Source organism: Tinamus guttatus, unplaced genomic scaffold, assembly GCF_059628265.1.
Source record: "Tinamus guttatus ecotype Peru unplaced genomic scaffold, ASM5962826v1 Tinamus_guttatus_pri_ptg000434l, whole genome shotgun sequence".
In the NCBI taxonomy this organism is placed as follows: domain Eukaryota; kingdom Metazoa; phylum Chordata; class Aves; order Tinamiformes; family Tinamidae; genus Tinamus; species Tinamus guttatus.
The window spans coordinates 271,784-289,551 of NW_028288968.1; the positions used below are offsets into that span (position 1 = coordinate 271,784).

General features: G+C 40.7%; 1 protein-coding gene across 1 annotated transcript; it reads left to right on the top strand.

Moving 5' to 3' along the window:
* Positions 1–4,272: 4,272 nt before the first annotated feature.
* IL2RA (interleukin 2 receptor subunit alpha) lies at positions 4,273–17,229 on the top strand. Its single transcript, XM_010225194.2, has 5 exons — positions 4,273–4,402; positions 14,559–14,741; positions 14,970–15,092; positions 15,388–15,624; positions 17,165–17,229. Exons 1-5 carry the CDS (start codon positions 4,342–4,344, stop codon positions 17,227–17,229), a joined length of 669 nt encoding a protein of 222 aa, XP_010223496.2. The 5' UTR covers positions 4,273–4,341.
* The last annotated feature ends 539 nt before the right edge of the window (positions 17,230–17,768 follow it).

Here is a 17,768-nt window from a genome sequence, read left to right on the forward strand (position 1 = left end):
TCGGTACCTACTGAGTGGTAGGAACACAACAGATCCCTTTCAATTAATACATAGATGTGCTCCAGCTTTTGAGGCAGAGCATAGTAAAGGAGCTAATAAAGGACACTAAGCGACCTGGCTGATGGATTCAGCCAGACACTGAAACCTGAACTGCTGAGGTCCCTTGGAGTTTCATGGTCCTTCCTTATTTGTCACAACACAGTGTTTGTGAAAGGAGTCCTTAATAGGAATGTAATGAACTGCATCCAAGACATTTGACTGGGGGGGACTATATTCGGTCACATGCATGTTAGACTCTCTTGTGAAATTCAGTAAATTTTTTTTTCAGGATGCATTAATCTCATCCTGCTGTGGCTGCCTAAAAAGTCTGTGTTTAGTTTAAACTGGTTGTGATGGTTTAAAGCAGATGGGAAGGAGGGAGGGCAGTTCTAATGGATGATTCATCTTATCTTTATGTATATGTCCAAAAGAGGAGATGAATCACTCTCTAGATGCTCTTGTTGACTGTCTTCATTGACTCAAGGAGGAACTTTTACAGCTCTTTTGACCATACAAGCCTCCCTTGCACTTAAACTGTTTGCCTAGTAAAATCTGCTCCAATTAAGGTATGTGCCACGTGTGCTCTGTCTCACCTTTATGGAGAAAAAGCACCAATTAAAACAGTTTGGCCTCTGTAAACAATCAGGTTGGGGAAAAAGTTCTGATGATTTTTTCTAGCACACAATAAAAGTGGTTTTCCTGCTTTGGAGCAGTGCTAGATGCTGTCTGAGGAGCATTGTGGAAAATGTGAAGGGTCTTTACCTCTCAGATATGCCTTTTGCCACCCTGTGAACAGCTCCACACATCTGACTGAGTTCCACAGTTTTGAAACAGCTCACAGAGGATACTTTTTAAGATTGCTTTATTAATTCCCTAAAAATTCTGTCTGCACTGAACATCCTCCAGGCTGGGGAGAAAACATGTTCATACTTAGATGTGCTGGTGGAGGAGGAACCTGTGTAAAAGCCATGGCAAGGCAGAACCAGCAAGGGCAGGAAAAGGGGAGGAAACACGATGCAACTGCAAAGGCCAAACAACATCCACTAGAAGAGGCAACATCCACTAATGAAGAAGAGAAGTTTGGAAAAGATTAGGCCAGAAAATAAGACTGAAAGAAAGAAGAAATAAGAAAGTGGGACCATGGCCACCCAATGCTGTCACAGCATCTTTAATGACTGTTCTTGGCGATACTAACCACAGTACCCTACATGTTCTGTAAAGGAAGCCAAGAACAGTCTATTTGAGTGCAAAACCCAGCTATCTGAATTTCAGCTGTTCAGCACAGCAGCATCACATCACATGCCTACAGCGGAGTTCCCCACACATTTTCTTCCAAGTCAAGCAGTAAATAACACGAGTTAATAACTATCATCACCATAATTTCAAGGCCATATGAGCAATGTACAAGGTCTATATGAAGTGACATTCCCTTGAACGGAGGGCTCACATAAGAGCAATTCATAGCAGAGAAGTGAAATAAGAAAAGAAAGCATAGAACCTGCTTATTTTAGTGAGTTATATGGATATTTTCCACTCCTTTAAACAGGACAAGGGTACAGCTTTCTATTAGCTGGATTGTCTTTGCTTCTGACATCAAGCATCAAACGTCTTGATAGGGACCCATATGAATTTCTGTATGAATCCTTGATATGGGCCCATATGAATTTCTATTTTCTCCCCAGCTTCCGTATGATTCTGCTTTTCTTTTTTTCCTGTCAGATAAAACTCCATCAGAGACACTGAAAAATAAACTTGTAGCCTTCATTAGTGAGTGCTCCGGACCAAAGGATTCAGTGTGCAGTAACATTTGCAAAAACATTTTTATTTTTTCTTGCTGTTTTCTTCTCTGGCAATTCCTTTTCTGTATTTTGCTTGGTCTAGCGGCATTTTTTAAAAACAAAAAATAATCTTCAAAATCTTGCTTTGCCTTTCTCGCTTGTGATCCGGCCCATGTGACAGTCTCTTTTCCTCCTAGCCCTGAAAGAAAATACTTTCCTGCGCAGCAAAACCCCCTATTCTTTAAAGGAATGGTTCTTGGAAGAATGTTCAAAAAGCAACTCTAACACCTTCCCACGACACCTTGTAAGACACTGAAGATATTCCCATTTCCCTCCATCACTTTCTAGCTTTCCATCACTTTTTATCTCTTTTATTGCCACACACTTCTTTGGATGACAAGTCACGCTAATCAGCTAAATTGCAAAGATAACTGTTTTTTTTTTCCCTCTTTTTTTTTTTACCGTGTTAGGTAACTTTCTCCCTAGCCTGCTCCCTCAGTTCTCCTCCTCCTCCTTTCTGTACGAAGCTCTGCTTTGGGTCAGATGAATACTTTCTACCTGCAGCGCCCAGAAGAAGGTTTTTTTTTTTTTAACTTATTTTTTTCTTTTTTTTCTTTTTTTTTCTTTTTTTTTCTTTTTTTTTCTTTTTTCCTGGAATCGCTCAGCAAGCTGACCTATTTCACAAGCTGACCTAACTAATTGCTCGCACAAGCAGTAACCGCTTTCCTGACCTTTACCAAGCCTGAATGCCAGCGTTATGAGTCTTTCTTATGCAAACTGTGGTTGGAGCAATTAGCCACCTGGGAGGTCACCGTTCAGGGACCATCACATGCTCTTCGTAGGCTAAATACTCACCCTTGCTAATAAAATGTTAGCCGTTATCCCTCTGCATTGAGTTTTCCTGCCTAAAAGCGGCATGAAAGGGTGCACGTGGCTCCACTCACTTACCGAAATCAACCCTTCTGCCCAAGAATGCAAACAGCTATAAAATTCACCAGAATTTGTTTGTCCAAGTAAGAAACAAAAGCAGAAGCTGTGGCGCAAACCCCTGCACGTGCAATGAGCACACCATGCATTTTGTAGAGGAAGAACAAATCATGAGATAACTGATCTCTGATTCTTCCTCGTGCAAATACATTTTCCAGGCAAAGCAGTGGCAGTTCTGCGTGTGCCATTGCCCAACTCTGGGCTTCTTGGAAACTTTTCAGGAAACCTGGGGCCTGTGTCTTTCCAACAGATATCTCGAGCACAAACTCTCCAAGTCCTGTTGTGCTTGCTGTTGCACTACTGAATATGGAAGATGAAGTGGTAGGAACGTCCTCAGCAGTAACACGATGGTCTTGTCTGTGGAGCATGGACAGACAGTGAGGGCAATAGCATTGCCTCTCTCTGCAGCCTCATTTCAAATGCATCACTTACTTATATTTCTTAGTCATACTTGCTATAAAGATTTAATTTATTAAGGGTTTATATAGAGGAAGCACGTGTCTGGCACATGATAATCATGTTGCAGGAATAAATAGTGCATTTTATAGGCGATCTAAGCATATCAGTAGAAAATACCACAGATGATAGATAGTTTTAATCTGTTATTTTTAATATAATTTAGTTTTAATCTATTCTTTTTTTATAGCCTATTCCAACTAATTCTCTAGGCATTAAAGGAAAATAATTTATGTAGAAATGACTGTAGGAAAACTATATAACATGCACTACTTTCTTGATCATTTCTATTTTTTTTTTTGTTGAGGGGGGGTCATTCTTCCTTTTTGTACAGACATTTGGAAGACCTGGCTTTGCTGAAGCACGGCCAGGCAGTTTGGGAATGAGAGAAACCGTTTCCAAACCTGCCTACCTGGACCTAATATATATTTTTCTTCAAACTTGCAAGCTTCCAGAAGTTTGTTTTTTCACTCAGAAAACACTGCATACATCAAAACAGCGTACATGAAAACACAGCAGCAGATAAAGATCTCCGAGAAGTCCAAGCAAATGGTCCGTAGGCAGAGATCTCCAAAAAGCCCTGGGGTTACCTCCAGGGTTTTTTTTTCTTTCCATAGGTGGGTCACAATGATGGGACACAAGGTCCACTGTCATTCAGCAGCTCCCCTAGAGTTAAGGCCACCGTCAGATTCCTGTGCAGTAAAAATTGGGAGTCGAGTGACTGCACAGAGCCCTTAAAATCTTGCCCCGTTCTCCTGGCCACAACTGTAGTGGAACAGCTCTAGAGTCGGTAACTGCTGTGTCAAACCACTTCCTACATACGACTGCACACACGCGACGCTTAGCGTCGAGTAGGATTTCCTGGATAAAAATCTACTAAGCCGTGAACGGGGAGCAGCCTTCACTCGCGCGAGCGGAGCCAGCCGGCGCCGCGGTGATCTCGCTGACCAGCGCGCACGGTCCTCGCGGTGTCTCCTACGGGGCTCCGTCGATGCCTTGGTGGCTCTGCCCACACGAGCCCCTCGCTTCTGAGAACCTGCCTCATCCTCAGCGCTGCGGAAAGAGCATGTGAACACGCTCCATGGAGCTCAAGTGCCTTTTGATGTGGCTCATGGTTGGATCCATCCAGAGGAGCGGAACAGGTAAAAGGCTATTTCTGCCTTTTGGGGAGGGAAAATACTCTCTTTTTTTTTTGTGGTCAGTCCCGGAGGAGGTTCATAACATCCTGACTTCTTTCAGGTAAGAAAAGAAGTCAAGAGCTTAAGGAATTTGTTATTCTAAGGAAATGAGAGAAGAGGGTTTTGTGCCCACAAACCATCAAGTGGAGACAATCCAGAGCAGTTCATGATATTTTTTTTTTGTCTGAGTAATGTATGTATCCTCCAACCCATCACTGGAACAGTGGGCAGATCAAAGCAGCCCTGTGTGCCTTAGGTAGCTCTTTGAGTTTGTTTTTCTTCCATTTTGCATATATCTTTAGGAAATGCAAAAATAGACACCGAAATGTCAATCTTACCTCCAGAGGTAAGATTCATAGCAATGTTACAAGCTAAAAGGTGTCATTCAAGCTGACTGTTGGTACCAGAGACACCGTGTGTTTTTTCAGCCACACATCCCAGCCAATATTACCTACAAACAGTGAAAGGAAGCAGCTGCTTCATTCAGCATTCGGCACAGGTTTGTACTCTGAGGAATTTTAATACTCTTTATGTTTGGTTCACTTATTAAGACAAGGGCATGTGTTAAGAAATGGTATGGTGATATATATGAGCATTTGAGATTGGAGGGGAAAAATGTTGGTTTATGGGAAGAAGAAAATCTTATATCCTCTATGCTCCATCCCTGTGCTTATATCCTCTAGGCTGCTCCTTTGGTGATTTCCAGACTCAGAGATATGAGCAGATAGATAGAGCCTAAGGCAGGATTTCAGATACAGATACCGTTATTGCTAACTGATCTTCTCTAACAGGGGTGCTAATTTTACAAAGGTCAGGGTGTCTCCAAAAAGGATTGGATTGCTTAAAACCAAGCAACTACACTAATATTACCCAGGAAGGCTCTTAGCAAATATTTAACCCCTGCAGGTGGTTTTATTCTCATTAAAGTACTTTGCCCATAAATGCTGCGTCTTTTCACTCACATTTGCAGAGCCAAGTGAAATCCCAGTGCCCACAGCAGATTTTTTAAGTGTTATATGAGAGAACATCACTGTGAGATGTGCAGCCAGCGATATGTAAATAGGATCGGTTCTGGGATGAGTCAGGTCCCCTATATCAAGCTCTCTGTATTACTGTGCCTGGGACACATTGTGAGAATTCTTGCAGGCAAGTATCGTTTATCAGAAATCTTTCTGTTTTTTGGAAAAATTGAGAGGTGTTAAGCAGTTGCATGTTATGCTATTTGATGTGATTTAATTCTTTGCTGTATGAATAAATGCATACCATTGCATTCTTTGTACTGCCAAGTTCTTCCTTGCTCAGCTTCCTGTATATATTTTGAATGTCTTTTCCCGATATTTAAAGGTAACATGAATATTACTTAATATTAATTAAATCAATCTTTAAACTTAAATATCAAATTCAGTATTATTTGTTATTAATTGAAATTACCTAATTATTAATATTAAAATGCATATATTTATTTTTTCTCCGCAAATAATAGACTGAGATAGAAATACTGCTTCAACCAATTTAGGACTTTCTATTTTAGAGACGCCTAAAATATTGTTACTGCAAGACATATTGGTTTTATTCTTTAAAGGGACACAGAAAAGACAAGAAGTCCTCTCCTTGTTGAAGAAAAAGAGGCTAGATCAAACCCTAGTCAAAAATCAGCTACATATCCCTGTAGTCCAATACATACAATGGTATTCATGCTATTTTTCTTTAGCCTTTTTAACTCTTCTCAGTATTGTGAGTTCTTTTTTTAAAAAAATAATAAAAAAAGGCCCTGTCACAGAAGTTGTTCAGTAAATGGTTTATGGGCAAAACACAATCTGAAGAATAAATATCACCTGGAGAGTAAGAAAATAAAAAGCCTTTTGTTTTTGGACTGAAGGCAAAGTCTTCTTCCGTGCAACTGGGGAAACTGAGGCATGGGGTGATCAGTCCTTTAGTAAAAATTAAAAGACATCTGATTTTCTCCTGAAGGGCTTCAGATTATCTATCAGTGCCTAGAAGCTTCAGGAATGGACTAGGTTTCATTTATGCTAGCTGAGGGGCAAGCACAATCTTGGTATTCATCTTACAGGAATACACTGAATAGATTTGCAACTCAAACCTGGAAAGCACTCACAAAGGAAGGAATTTCATTCATTTGGATTTCATTCACACAAGGTGGGCACCAGATCATTTAAATGAGAGGAATTTCTTTCCCATTATACTTGCATATGAGTGCTCACTGCTGTGAATTTGAAATGTAGTGTGGAATAAATTCAAGTTGTCATTGTGCTTCTTGCAAGGTTGCCCAGAGAGCATATACTTTTATAAAACCTCCATTATAGTGGCTTCAGCGGCAAAGTGCCCAACATACAGCTACAACCAAAAAAAAATGCTAAAATTGTGATCCTGCTGAAAAAAAAAAGCATAGTGAAGTTATGGGCAGAGTCCCTGCAGTATCTGCTTTCACCTTGAGATGGAGGAATTGTTTCAGGCACCGAGGATATGCCACTGTTGGGTTTTCTCTCCTAATTTCATTACTCTCTTATCTCCGCATTACCCATGACTGCAAAGACTGTCTTCCAGTCTCCTCTTCACATCCCAGTCTTTCAGTAAATTCTGTTATGTCCTTTCCTCTCATCTTTGTAAAAAAAATACTCTTTGGCTATTCTTGGAAAGCCCAGCTTTGACTTTGCTCATTATTGCTTTCATAATGTTGGACTTCTGATTTCCTTGTTTTCTTCCCTGATGTCTGTTAGAAGCATTTGCTTCTCTCTTTACCCTAATGGTGTCTTCAAATCTTGACTTTTGGATGTTTTCATCTTCCAGCTCCTGACCCCAGTTCTGAACCTTGGAACAATTCTGCAGTCTGATTCACCAGGTTTTCTCTCCATCTTTCTTCCAGGGCTTCTCCAGAACTCACACTTACAAAGTACTTCCACAACCTTCTTTGCTCAATTCCCCATTCCTCAGCCCCACCACATTAGCAGCACTCTGTCATCTTTGCTGCCTTTTCTTTATGTTCTCCATGTTTAAGGCATGAGATAAATGAGATAAATCCTAAAACCCACAATACTGTTTTTTGTTTTGTTTGCTTTGCTTTCTTAGACTATTTGAAATAAAAGGAGTCTCATCAAGCCTTTTTTTTTTCCAATGCTATTCAAGGTGGGAACACATGGTTGTCACCTGGTTCAGGGAGGATATATTCTACTACCCTTCCTACCCAACAAAAGACAATGCTGAAAAAGTTCAGGCCAAAGAAAATGATTTGAATGCCTCTGCTCCTGCTTCAAAAGACAATTTTCTTTCTTAATTCTGTGTCTTTCCCTTTAGACGGAATTACTGAAGACACAAGTGTTACTGAAATCACAGATGTAAGCAAAGTATAGTCGAACCTGTTCAAAACTCCAATGTCATGCACCAAAACAAGGCTCTTCATGAACGATATTTTCAAAGCCAGACACTGTGTGCTCTGCTGCCATGCTGCAGTGTTTGCCTTAAATTAATTCAAGGTCTGTGGCTTTACCACAGAATCAAGAAGGTTCAAAACATCCAAAAGCAAAAGAATAAGAAAAACAAATATTCCCCATCCTGTTTTGTACCTTCTCTGCACTATGTTCAGGCTAGTTTTCATCCCTTTCCCTCACTCATGAAACACTCTGCCTCTTTCCTAACCTTCTGTCTTTCAATTCCACATTTGCAGTCCACATCCCCATCCTGGCTCCCTTGGCCAAGACTCATCTTGTTCAACTTTGGCCATCTGCACTGTCAGGCTGGATGCCCTTCAGAGCCGGTGGAGAGAAAGCAGCATTTTTAGGGCAGGGATCATCTACCATATTGCAGACAGCCCCTGCAAGATGAGATGAGTCATGTGTTATAAGTCCCTTTCTAGTAACTACATGGGGAAATTAAACAGCTAGCCTGCCTGCGGTTGTCTGCTTTTGGTCAGATGAATCTCAGCTTGTTGGGACTTCTTTTAGTCTATATGTTATAACAGGGGTGAGCTGGTGATAGATGATGAAAATAGTTGCGTTTAGGAGGAGGGAAGACTGATGCTCAGTCAAGCAACAATTGGGTCAGCAGAAGATGAAACTCTTAGAGCTTCTTGGTGGTAGACTCACAGAAAAGCAAGGTTTAATATTAAATCAGTGCATTAGCTAAACCGCACTGATTCCTAGTGTGGGCATGTAGGGCTATTCTCCCAAAGCTGTCACTGTAGCCACTAACGAGGGAGATGCCTACAGCAGTGCTCTGCAGAACATAAGTTAGGTGTCCCTTGTCCTCTGGAGAAGTCGGTCCAGCTCCACCCCTTACAGGAGGCACAAAGAGGACTGGTTATTGGGGCTAGAGCTGTGCTTGAAAAGCCTCCCTCAGAGCAAGAAAGTTTAATTCACTCTCAAACCAACCCCAGCCTTGCTCTTTGAAGAAACATTTAGAAGGATAGCACATTTCACTTCTTTTTGCATTAGATTTCACAGCAAAGGTCAACTGCAAACAGCTGGTTGGTATGACAGAGACAAGAGATGAGCTGCATATCTTCTAACCATAATTTTCCATATCCATAAATTTCCACAGAGCCAGCAAATAGCTCCTGCTCATTCATATTCCAGCTTATTTTATACTGACTTTGCAGCAGAGGTAATTTCTACTGCCAGCAAATTCAGCTCTGCTGATCACTGATCTGTTAACACTAGTCTTTAGAATAGGACATGCCCCTTCTCCACTGCTAGGAATATTAAAATCCATCTTCTGATCTCTCTCCATTGCTGTTTGCATGAATTCTTGTGATTTCATTTGTACTGTACTTCCATCAGTTAAATTGTAAGTCCATTACCACTAAGACCCCCTAGTCTCTGTGTGGTTAACAATATAGCTAAAATCTCTCAGATCACCATAAACAACTGATCTGCACCTCTCCTTCACAACTCGGATCTATTGAGGGCTTAAAAATCCACAGAGACAAAATAATAGCATTAATCAGACAAGCCTAGGAAGCAGGGTGAGGATGGGAAGGAAGCAGGCAGAGATACAGGTAACATTAACATACCCTTTTGGAAAAAGTTTTGAAGTTAGAACGAGTTTGTTATCCTTTGAGTCCAGTTGCTGGTATCGATTCCTTCTCTTCATCCATATCGGTTTTGTCTTCAAGATACACAATCTATTTAGAGAGCAGCTAGTTTCTGACTGCATATGACCCCCAGGGTGCACTCGCTTTTCAGGTACATCTGGAGGAATCTTCATTTTGAGACCGTTTGGTTTCTTGGTATCTCTGGGGAAGAGTTATTTTCATTTCTGAAGTAGGCAGGTGCATGAGCTGCTTGTTTCTTTCACTGCTTCTAATCACATCTTCAGAGCAGCCAGTTTCCTGCTGCTCCTTTCATACTAGCTTTGTATTTAGGAAAAACAATCCTATTTTTGCATCTTAGAGTTTTAACTTTACATCAGAACAATATCAAAGCTGGTGACACAGAGTCATGAGGCAGAGGAAATTCTGAGTTAGGGTTACCATGGCATGATTCATTGTCTGTCTTTTCCTAATACTAAAAATACCTGTTAGAAACTTCTGATGCCTTACCTAAAACTAATCTTCCAGCTCAGACACTAAAGAGAAATACACAGGCGATCTTCAAAAATCCTAATATTGCCAGTACATCCTCTACAACCAAAGTTTTGATTGGTTTAGTTATGCATTTGAATGGGAAACCGCAGGGAGAAACCCAAGGACTGAAAGAACTGATGGTGACTTAACTAATGGTTTCCTGTCCTCTGAGCCTACGCAAAGACGTCAGATGCTGAGAGCAGCCCAAGGCTTTGTGCCCAGCCTGTGGGGACAGTAAGTGGTGGCAAGTTCAAGGGGATTCAGCTGGGTAAAACAGACATGCAGCAAGTAATGTTCTGTTTTTCAAGTTGGTCAGGGTATTGAAAGACCTTTGTCGTAGTTACTGTGAGAATTTTAGTGGCTATTTTGCATTGCATTGAAAAGCCCTTGATTTCTGTAGCTCCATGGGGTTCATCTTCCTTAAATTTGGTGAGACACTCGGTCTTTGCCATGTCTCTAACGATGGCACGGCACACTCTCTAGAACCAATCTCCTTGTCATCTCAGCCTCATTGCTTGTGTGTATGTGCTGCAGCTGACAATGGCAAAAGGAAACAAGGAAGGCAGCTGCAGCACAACAATATTTAAGCCAATATATACAAGTTAGAAGAAAATAGTCTTCTTAAAGGAGAGTTAAGAGTCTTTTTATATTGTATAGTCATAATGTTTAGGATAAAGTTGCCTGCATACTGCTATTGCCCTGGTATGAGATTCCTCAAACTTTCAAGCATTGTAAATAAATGAAATTACCCATAGGCAGATATGCTTCAGTTAACTAGAAATGATTGAACTCACTACAAAAGTACCTGGGTAAAATTCACTGGTCTGTTTTACCCATGAAATCATGCAAGTGACCTAAATCTTCTGACCTTCAAGCCAGGCGTGGCTAAACAAGAATTAGAAGGAAATGCAGCACAAACTAGAATTTTGATTCCAGAGACTTGATAAAATGTAAAATTGTAAAATTTTCCTTTATATTAACATATTTTCCTTTATTTTGAGCACACTGTTTCCTTTCCATGCTTAACTACCCCCTAAATGTTACCCTAGTACAAGAGATGATGGACTAGATAGATTGAATATCAGATGATAGAATACCAGATTAGAGACTACACACGTATATCGCAGAAGCAGAAATGACAGAATTGCCATCTAACTTTCTATCATGCATCAGTCACCAAAAGCAATTAAGCTTCATGTAGTACCTGTCAAGAACTCACACAGGCAAAGTATAATTCATGTGCCCAATTGCAGACATGCCAGGATGTTGTCAGGCACCACAACAAAAGATGCAATAACTACTTTTATGTCATATATTCCACAGATGTTGATTATCTGTTACAAGTCTCCTCCTAATTTCCTTCTAATTTCTCCATCTGCTATATGATAACATTTGAAAAGCAGCACCAAAATTTCTGGGAATGCATTAGAGACAAAATCTACTGATATGCAGAGAAATGAGAATATCAAAAGGAGAAAGACAGTTAAGATGAATAATGATACTGGCTACCTTGAAATGCATGTATTTGTGCAAGACAACTGCCAGTGTGAGAGGCACCACATGAGTAGCCCAAAAGCTGGTGATTTCCATACCAAATGTGTGGGTGATGAAGCCTTGCATCCAAAGAGAAGCCAATATTTTGATAGAATATGTAAGTCGATGAGTTGAGTAGGTCCTTGAAAATGAGAATAAAACATTTGATGCAACAGTGAAGCAGTAGAAGTCAAAAGAGGAAAGTAAACAGAAGGACACTATGATATTAAGGAAGTATAGGAGATTCATCTTTCTAAATGGTTGCTGGAATCAGGAATATGATCGTGAAGGCCAGAAAAGAAAGGTTTAGGTGTTAAAAGACAGGACTTTGAGTGATGTGGATGAAATGAAGAGGCCAGATCCAGGAGTGTTAAACAAGATCCACCTGCAGCATGGATCAAGGCAGAATACTATTGTGACTGGCGAAAAAGTCAGGTATTGTTCACAATACCCTATGCACATCATCTCCCTGCATTTCTTATCTGATGTGTGTAAGTTCAGAAGAACCCTAACTTCATTTGATCATTGATTAAAACAACAGTTGCCCTTTGTGATGAATAGGCTAAACGCTGTGGGTTTTCTTAAGAAGACAGTAAAGACTTGTAGGTTTGAATGTCTCTCGCTGAGATTCAGATCTGCAGTCTGCTTCAAAGAAGCCTTTTGAAGTCTTGAGGGAAACATGCTTTTAGCTTTCAGGGAAAGTGAGAGTACATGCTCGCAGCCTGCTACTAATCTGATAACTCTTTAATTTTAATCACCCTGACAGTCTGTGGTAAACCATGTGGTTAACTATTTCGGGTACAGTAGCTTCTGTCAAAGCCACAGTCTGATACTGTTTAGGAGGTAAATCCTTTGATAACACAAAAATACAAGGGGATTGAAATAGTCCTTAAGCAGCTTAGCTGTTAAGCAGCTCACAACATTTTTTATTGGTGCCCTCTTCAAACTCTGTGACTTTTATTAAATGGCAAGATAATAAAAAAGGAAAAAGGGCAGAAAATATTAAAGCAAGATGATTCTGAAAGGAAAGGGCATTGCAGGACCAGGTCTGGAAATCATTGATTGCATTACTGGCAGCAAGGCATGGCTTTGTTTCAAGGAGAAGGCAGCTTAGGAGTCAAGGGCAGATGCCACTATACGAACAACGATCAGGAATTCACAGTCACTCTTGATGGTTACCAAGGCTGTATTAATTATGGTTACAGAAAATGTGAAGACACAAGATACAGAAGACACTAAGAAATTTTGCTCATAATAGCTGTGACTATTATGCATAAGCTTCAAGGGCCATGGATCATGCACCCAAAGCTCCTGAATGCCAGTCCTGATGCAAACAGAATGTTTTATCTGTGAATTGCTCAGCCTTTAGACCTTACATAATCATTAAATAGTGCTTTCATCAGCGTCTGCATCTCCAGCTCAGCTTCTGCTGACTTCTCAAGTGCACTGAAATGATCCAACTTAATTCATTCTAACTGATTAAGAAGTATATTTAGATGTGATTTGCTGATGACACGACGCTTAATGTCCTTGTTTTGGGGCAAGTTATATTTAGGTTTGCAAACTTATTTCACAGTGAGATGCTCTTCGGCGCGCTCAGTCTGAATTGCAAATCTACTCGTCTTTTTGATGTTTGCTTTTGGATGATTGCAACTTTTAATGACCTCGTTTTGCTTACCATAGAATTAAGGCTGTAGTCTCTAATGCAGGTTACATCTTTACAGTATAATCTGGTACAGCTTCATTAAGCAAATGTTGGTAGTGCTGCATATTTCCGACTTAGTGGGTGTAGAAAGAAAGGACTCAACAACTGCCTCTGGTCGACTACGGCAGGAACAGGCAGCAATGCCTGGTGCCTCCAAACACCAGTCCAGCTGCTGCAGCATCTCCAGGTTTCAGCACCCTTTCTTCTCGAGAAGAAATACAACTGACTGGTATCAGTCCCTCCTAACTATAAGAATGTATGGCTTTTGTATAACTATATAAATATATAAATTATATATATAACTATATTTAGTTATAGCTGTATATACAAAGTTGTATAACTGTAAGAGTATAAGTTTGCATTTCATTCAGGGCAGAAACTCCCAAGGCTATGTCTTCTCCCCAGTATTTTCTTTGCACAAAATTATACTCACAAAATCAATGGCAACTTCTGTTATGTGAAGAAGTCTTGCGGGAGGGGAAGATTGGTCTAAATTTAAAATAAAGAAAAAAATATGGGCTTAAAATAACCAATAATTTCACCAGAATCTAAGCATCTCCTTGTCTTAGAGAGAACCAAAGCTTCACATGACATCCAGATTGACCCTTCTGCAGGTGTGAGCATCTCTCTATCAGGAGGAGGATGAAGCTGAACTTGTATTGCATGTTAGCTCGAATGACCGCAGGTTTTCCTTCATTTCAACCGGGCTGAGCCACAGATAGACCCAGGTGTTCAGAGCACATGGTGCTGTCAGCTCTTGGCTGTGCATTCCATTTCACTCAGGTGCCTTTCAGATACCCCACTTTATAATTTTCTTCATGACTTTCTTCTATAGGAGTAGTCATGTCTACCTTTGGTCTGAGACTATCCCAGTTGATAGCTCTAGGAGCTATGCCCTTGAAGAGCTCTTTAGAGGGAAACTTGCAAGTGGGAGTCATTTCTTTCCCAGCTTCAGTGTTATGGCCTCCTTAGTTCTCATACATAATCTCTTCAAAGCAGAACTTGCTGCTCGTCTTTGTCATGTGTTTGTTGTGTTTCACTTGGCTGGTTTCCCTCTGGGCCTGAATTTGAACTCCCTTAGGCAGCCTAGGTGAATCTCTTCAAATCCCCTTCTTCTACCTCTCTAACATCATCACCATTTATGAAACTGGTTTGATTGCATCCCTTTGATTGAGAGCATTGGTTTCTTCATGGATACTTAACTGATCTCTGGATATGATCTGATACTGATGAGACAGAAACCTGTAGGAAGTCCTTGGTGAATAAGGTAGACGGTGTCATGTTTATGGGCTTTTTGTTTGCAGAAGAATGCCCATCTCTGCAGAGAATTGAATTTGCCGATGTTTTTGAAGCATATCCCCTGGGGACCAAACTCTATTATGACTGTGATGATGGCTATAAGAGAAGAAAGGGGCACTACCTGGGAATTCAGTGTAAAAGTATAGATGGGATTGCTGATTGGTTCTACACGAACTTCGAATGTGTAGGTAAGTAATTATTGCCCTGTTACTGCACACTGCAGCAGTGTTTTTCCAATGAGTTAGTCATTATAAGATGCGTCTGGACATTGCCATAACAAATGATCTTTCCTATTTACCTCTGCATAATAAAGCTTATAAGAGGGATCCTATTAGAGAGACCCTATAAAAGTTGAGGTGCTCTGACTTCGTTTTTCTGCTTGTCCTGTAATTCAGCAAATAAAACTTCTCTCACAGACAAGAACATTTTGTTGTCGACGGCTCCCGTGGTTGAGTTAGACTTTACACAGAAGCCAGAAAGGAAAACCCAGAGCCCTGCACCCAAGAAACAAGAAAATATTCCAGACTTTGACCGGAAAGGTAAGCTAGAGCACATACATTATTATAATCTTATCCTGCTTATTTCCATGCTCATTTCACCCTCAGGATTTCTTTTTGTTGTCATAAAGAAAGAAAATCTTGCTATAATATTTGTTTTGTTAAACAAGTGATTTGGTGTAAGCAGATGACTGCTTGACACCCTCACAAGGAATTAGGAAAGTTTGGTATTCCCTGCTTGTCTATGCCTCCTACTAATAAAAACCTTGTTTTTCACAAACAAAAACTAAAGGTTAGATCTATCTGCCTGACTGTGGACTGCCTCATGATTTCACAGCTTTCTGTGGGATGCCCAAGGCTTTTCCGCATGCCTCCATAAGAAAGAAAAAAGCCTATAACGTGGGGCAAGTGCTACATTTCAAGTGTCAGAACGGTTATGACAAGCACCCTCCCACCTCAGGCACCCTCATATGCAAGAAGGAGAATGGCAATATCATCTGGACCCCCCTTGACATTCAGTGCACCAATGACAGCAGCTATAACGATAAGAGGCCATCACAGATTACCCAGTCAGGTAAGATGGTAGCCCACATTGTGGCCATTCAGGGGCCAGAACCTTCCAACTCTGCACACTGGTCTAAGGAAACAGCCTGGCTGGGCTATGGGATGGAGAGATTTGTGTAAAGTATTTCTGATCATAGTGTAAATAAACACCAAACAGGGATAAGTGTGATAGCCCTGTGGAGTCACCACTTAGCACCCATCTCTGAACAAATATCTTGTCTATTGGCTCTTTGCATGCTGGGTTAAGAACCTGTTTTTGGGACAACACCTTCTCTGATGGCCTCTCATAGAATCATAGAATGCTTAAGGTTGGAAGGGACCTCTAGAGATCATCCAGTCCACCCCCTGCACACACAGGGTCACATAGAGCACGTGGCACAGGACTGCATCCAAGCGGGTTTGGAAGATCTCCAGAGGAGACTCCACAATCTCCCCTAACTCTACACTGCACCAGTTCAATGGAAACCACTGAAAGACATGTGGAGAGAGCCCAAGCGTCTGTGATAGCACCGAGGTCCTCTGATTGCAAGCAGAGCTGTTGCAGATGGTAGAACCCAACCATCCATCACCTCTACCCTTCTTAATCTTGCATGACTCTCCCAACCTCCTGCAAAATAGCTGTGTGCCCCATTTCATACAAATGAAAGCCAATCCAAATGGTCCAGATCAATGCAAGCTCTTAGATGACTCAATCCTACTAAATGAGAGTGGAAAAAATGAGGTCAACAGGACTTAGGCTTTTAAGGAAAAAATTATCTTGCATCGCTGTAGACACCTACTGCCCAGACGTCTGCATCTGAGCTAGGCTGCCTTGATAAACAACATAGAGGAGCAGATGTGAAAGGTGCTATGATGTTAGCTGGCCTGTTTTGGAGGTCTGGCTTAGGATGAGCTGAACTGCACCCTATAAGGACCTGTTTCTCCCCAGTGACTATGACAGAGCCCGAATGACTATCTTGGAGGCCAGTTCTAGATGAGATAAGGACCAGCCCTTATGACTCATAACCGCAATGCTGTGGTGCAGCTTGGCCATCTTTACCTCTAGTTGCTATTCTGACTGTAGAAACGAGCCACATTTCTCGCAGGACACCTTGTCAGCCTTAACTGACATTTTCTCCCCTTCTTTGTAGATCCATCTGTTTCCCAGTGGCGTCTAGTTCAGAGTGTTTCAGGTATGGCAATCAATCACAATTTGTTTTTTTTGCTTTTTCTTCCTCCTGAAGGGTAATCCTTTTTTGCCATTTCTAAGTTCACTTAGGTCTATCAGGATTAAAGTGGTATAACCTATTAAATAGTCAGAGATTATAAATAGTTGAAATATTAAAATAAGGATGATGAAAAACAAATTAGATAAGATGATGAAATAGGCCATTTTTGCATTGATTTCTAAAGGATAATAATTCCAGTCTCCTGAAAAAAAACATGGCAGAGAAAGACCTCTCAGACCCGTCTTGGCTCTACCTTCATCCTGATTTGTTTCTAAAGTGAGCAGGATCTTCTGCCTGGAGCAGTAAATTGATAGAAAATCATGAATTTCTCTCTCTTTGTAGGTACAATTCATCCATCCTTTCCCTCATCTCTGATACAGCTGGTGACAGGTATGCCATCCTGCTAACTGCACTTGGGCTTCGCCCTATCCCTCACATCAGTGCCTTTGCCTTTCAATTTGCTGTGCTCCTGAAGAGACCCAACTCTGCTATAAAAGCTAATAAACATGCTGCAAGGCACATCTATGCCCATATGTTGGGTGAAAAGTCAGTAGACGAAGTGTAAATAGAGGCTGTTTAAGTACTTAGGCTTTTTATAAAGACTTTTTTTTTTCAAAGGAAATATGATGGATATAAGAGCAGATTGTGATGACTTTTTTCAGATCAATAGATCAAAACGTAGTTTTTTAACTGGAATTCTGTTCGAGATCTGTCTCCAAAACTTCGTGTGAGTTCAGTGAATAATTTAAACTGGAAAAAAATAGTAATAGTTTAAATGCTTTGCTTCTTTCATCTATTCAAAGAGGTTGAAGAGGGTGAGGAAATAAAATATTTCCTCACAGATAAACTGGTACATTTAGATCAATTGGAAATGATTTTCTATTCCTCCTTCCCCATCTTCAATTCAACCTTTAGCTCCTAAATTAGAAATAGTCTCTCGCTCTGC

What these genes read in the sequence shown, in the direction of transcription:
- IL2RA (XM_010225194.2), top strand. Translation starts at nt 4,342, where the DNA reads ATGGAGCTCAAGTGCCTTTTGATGTGGCTCATGGTTGGATCCATCCAG. An exon ending in CATCCAGAGGAGCGGAACAG is followed by an intron (nt 4,403 to 14,558) that starts GTAAAAGGCTAT and finishes TTTTGTTTGCAG; the next exon opens with AAGAATGCCCATCTCTGCAG. An exon ending in TCCAGACTTTGACCGGAAAG is followed by an intron (nt 15,093 to 15,387) that starts GTAAGCTAGAGC and finishes ATGATTTCACAG; the next exon opens with CTTTCTGTGGGATGCCCAAG.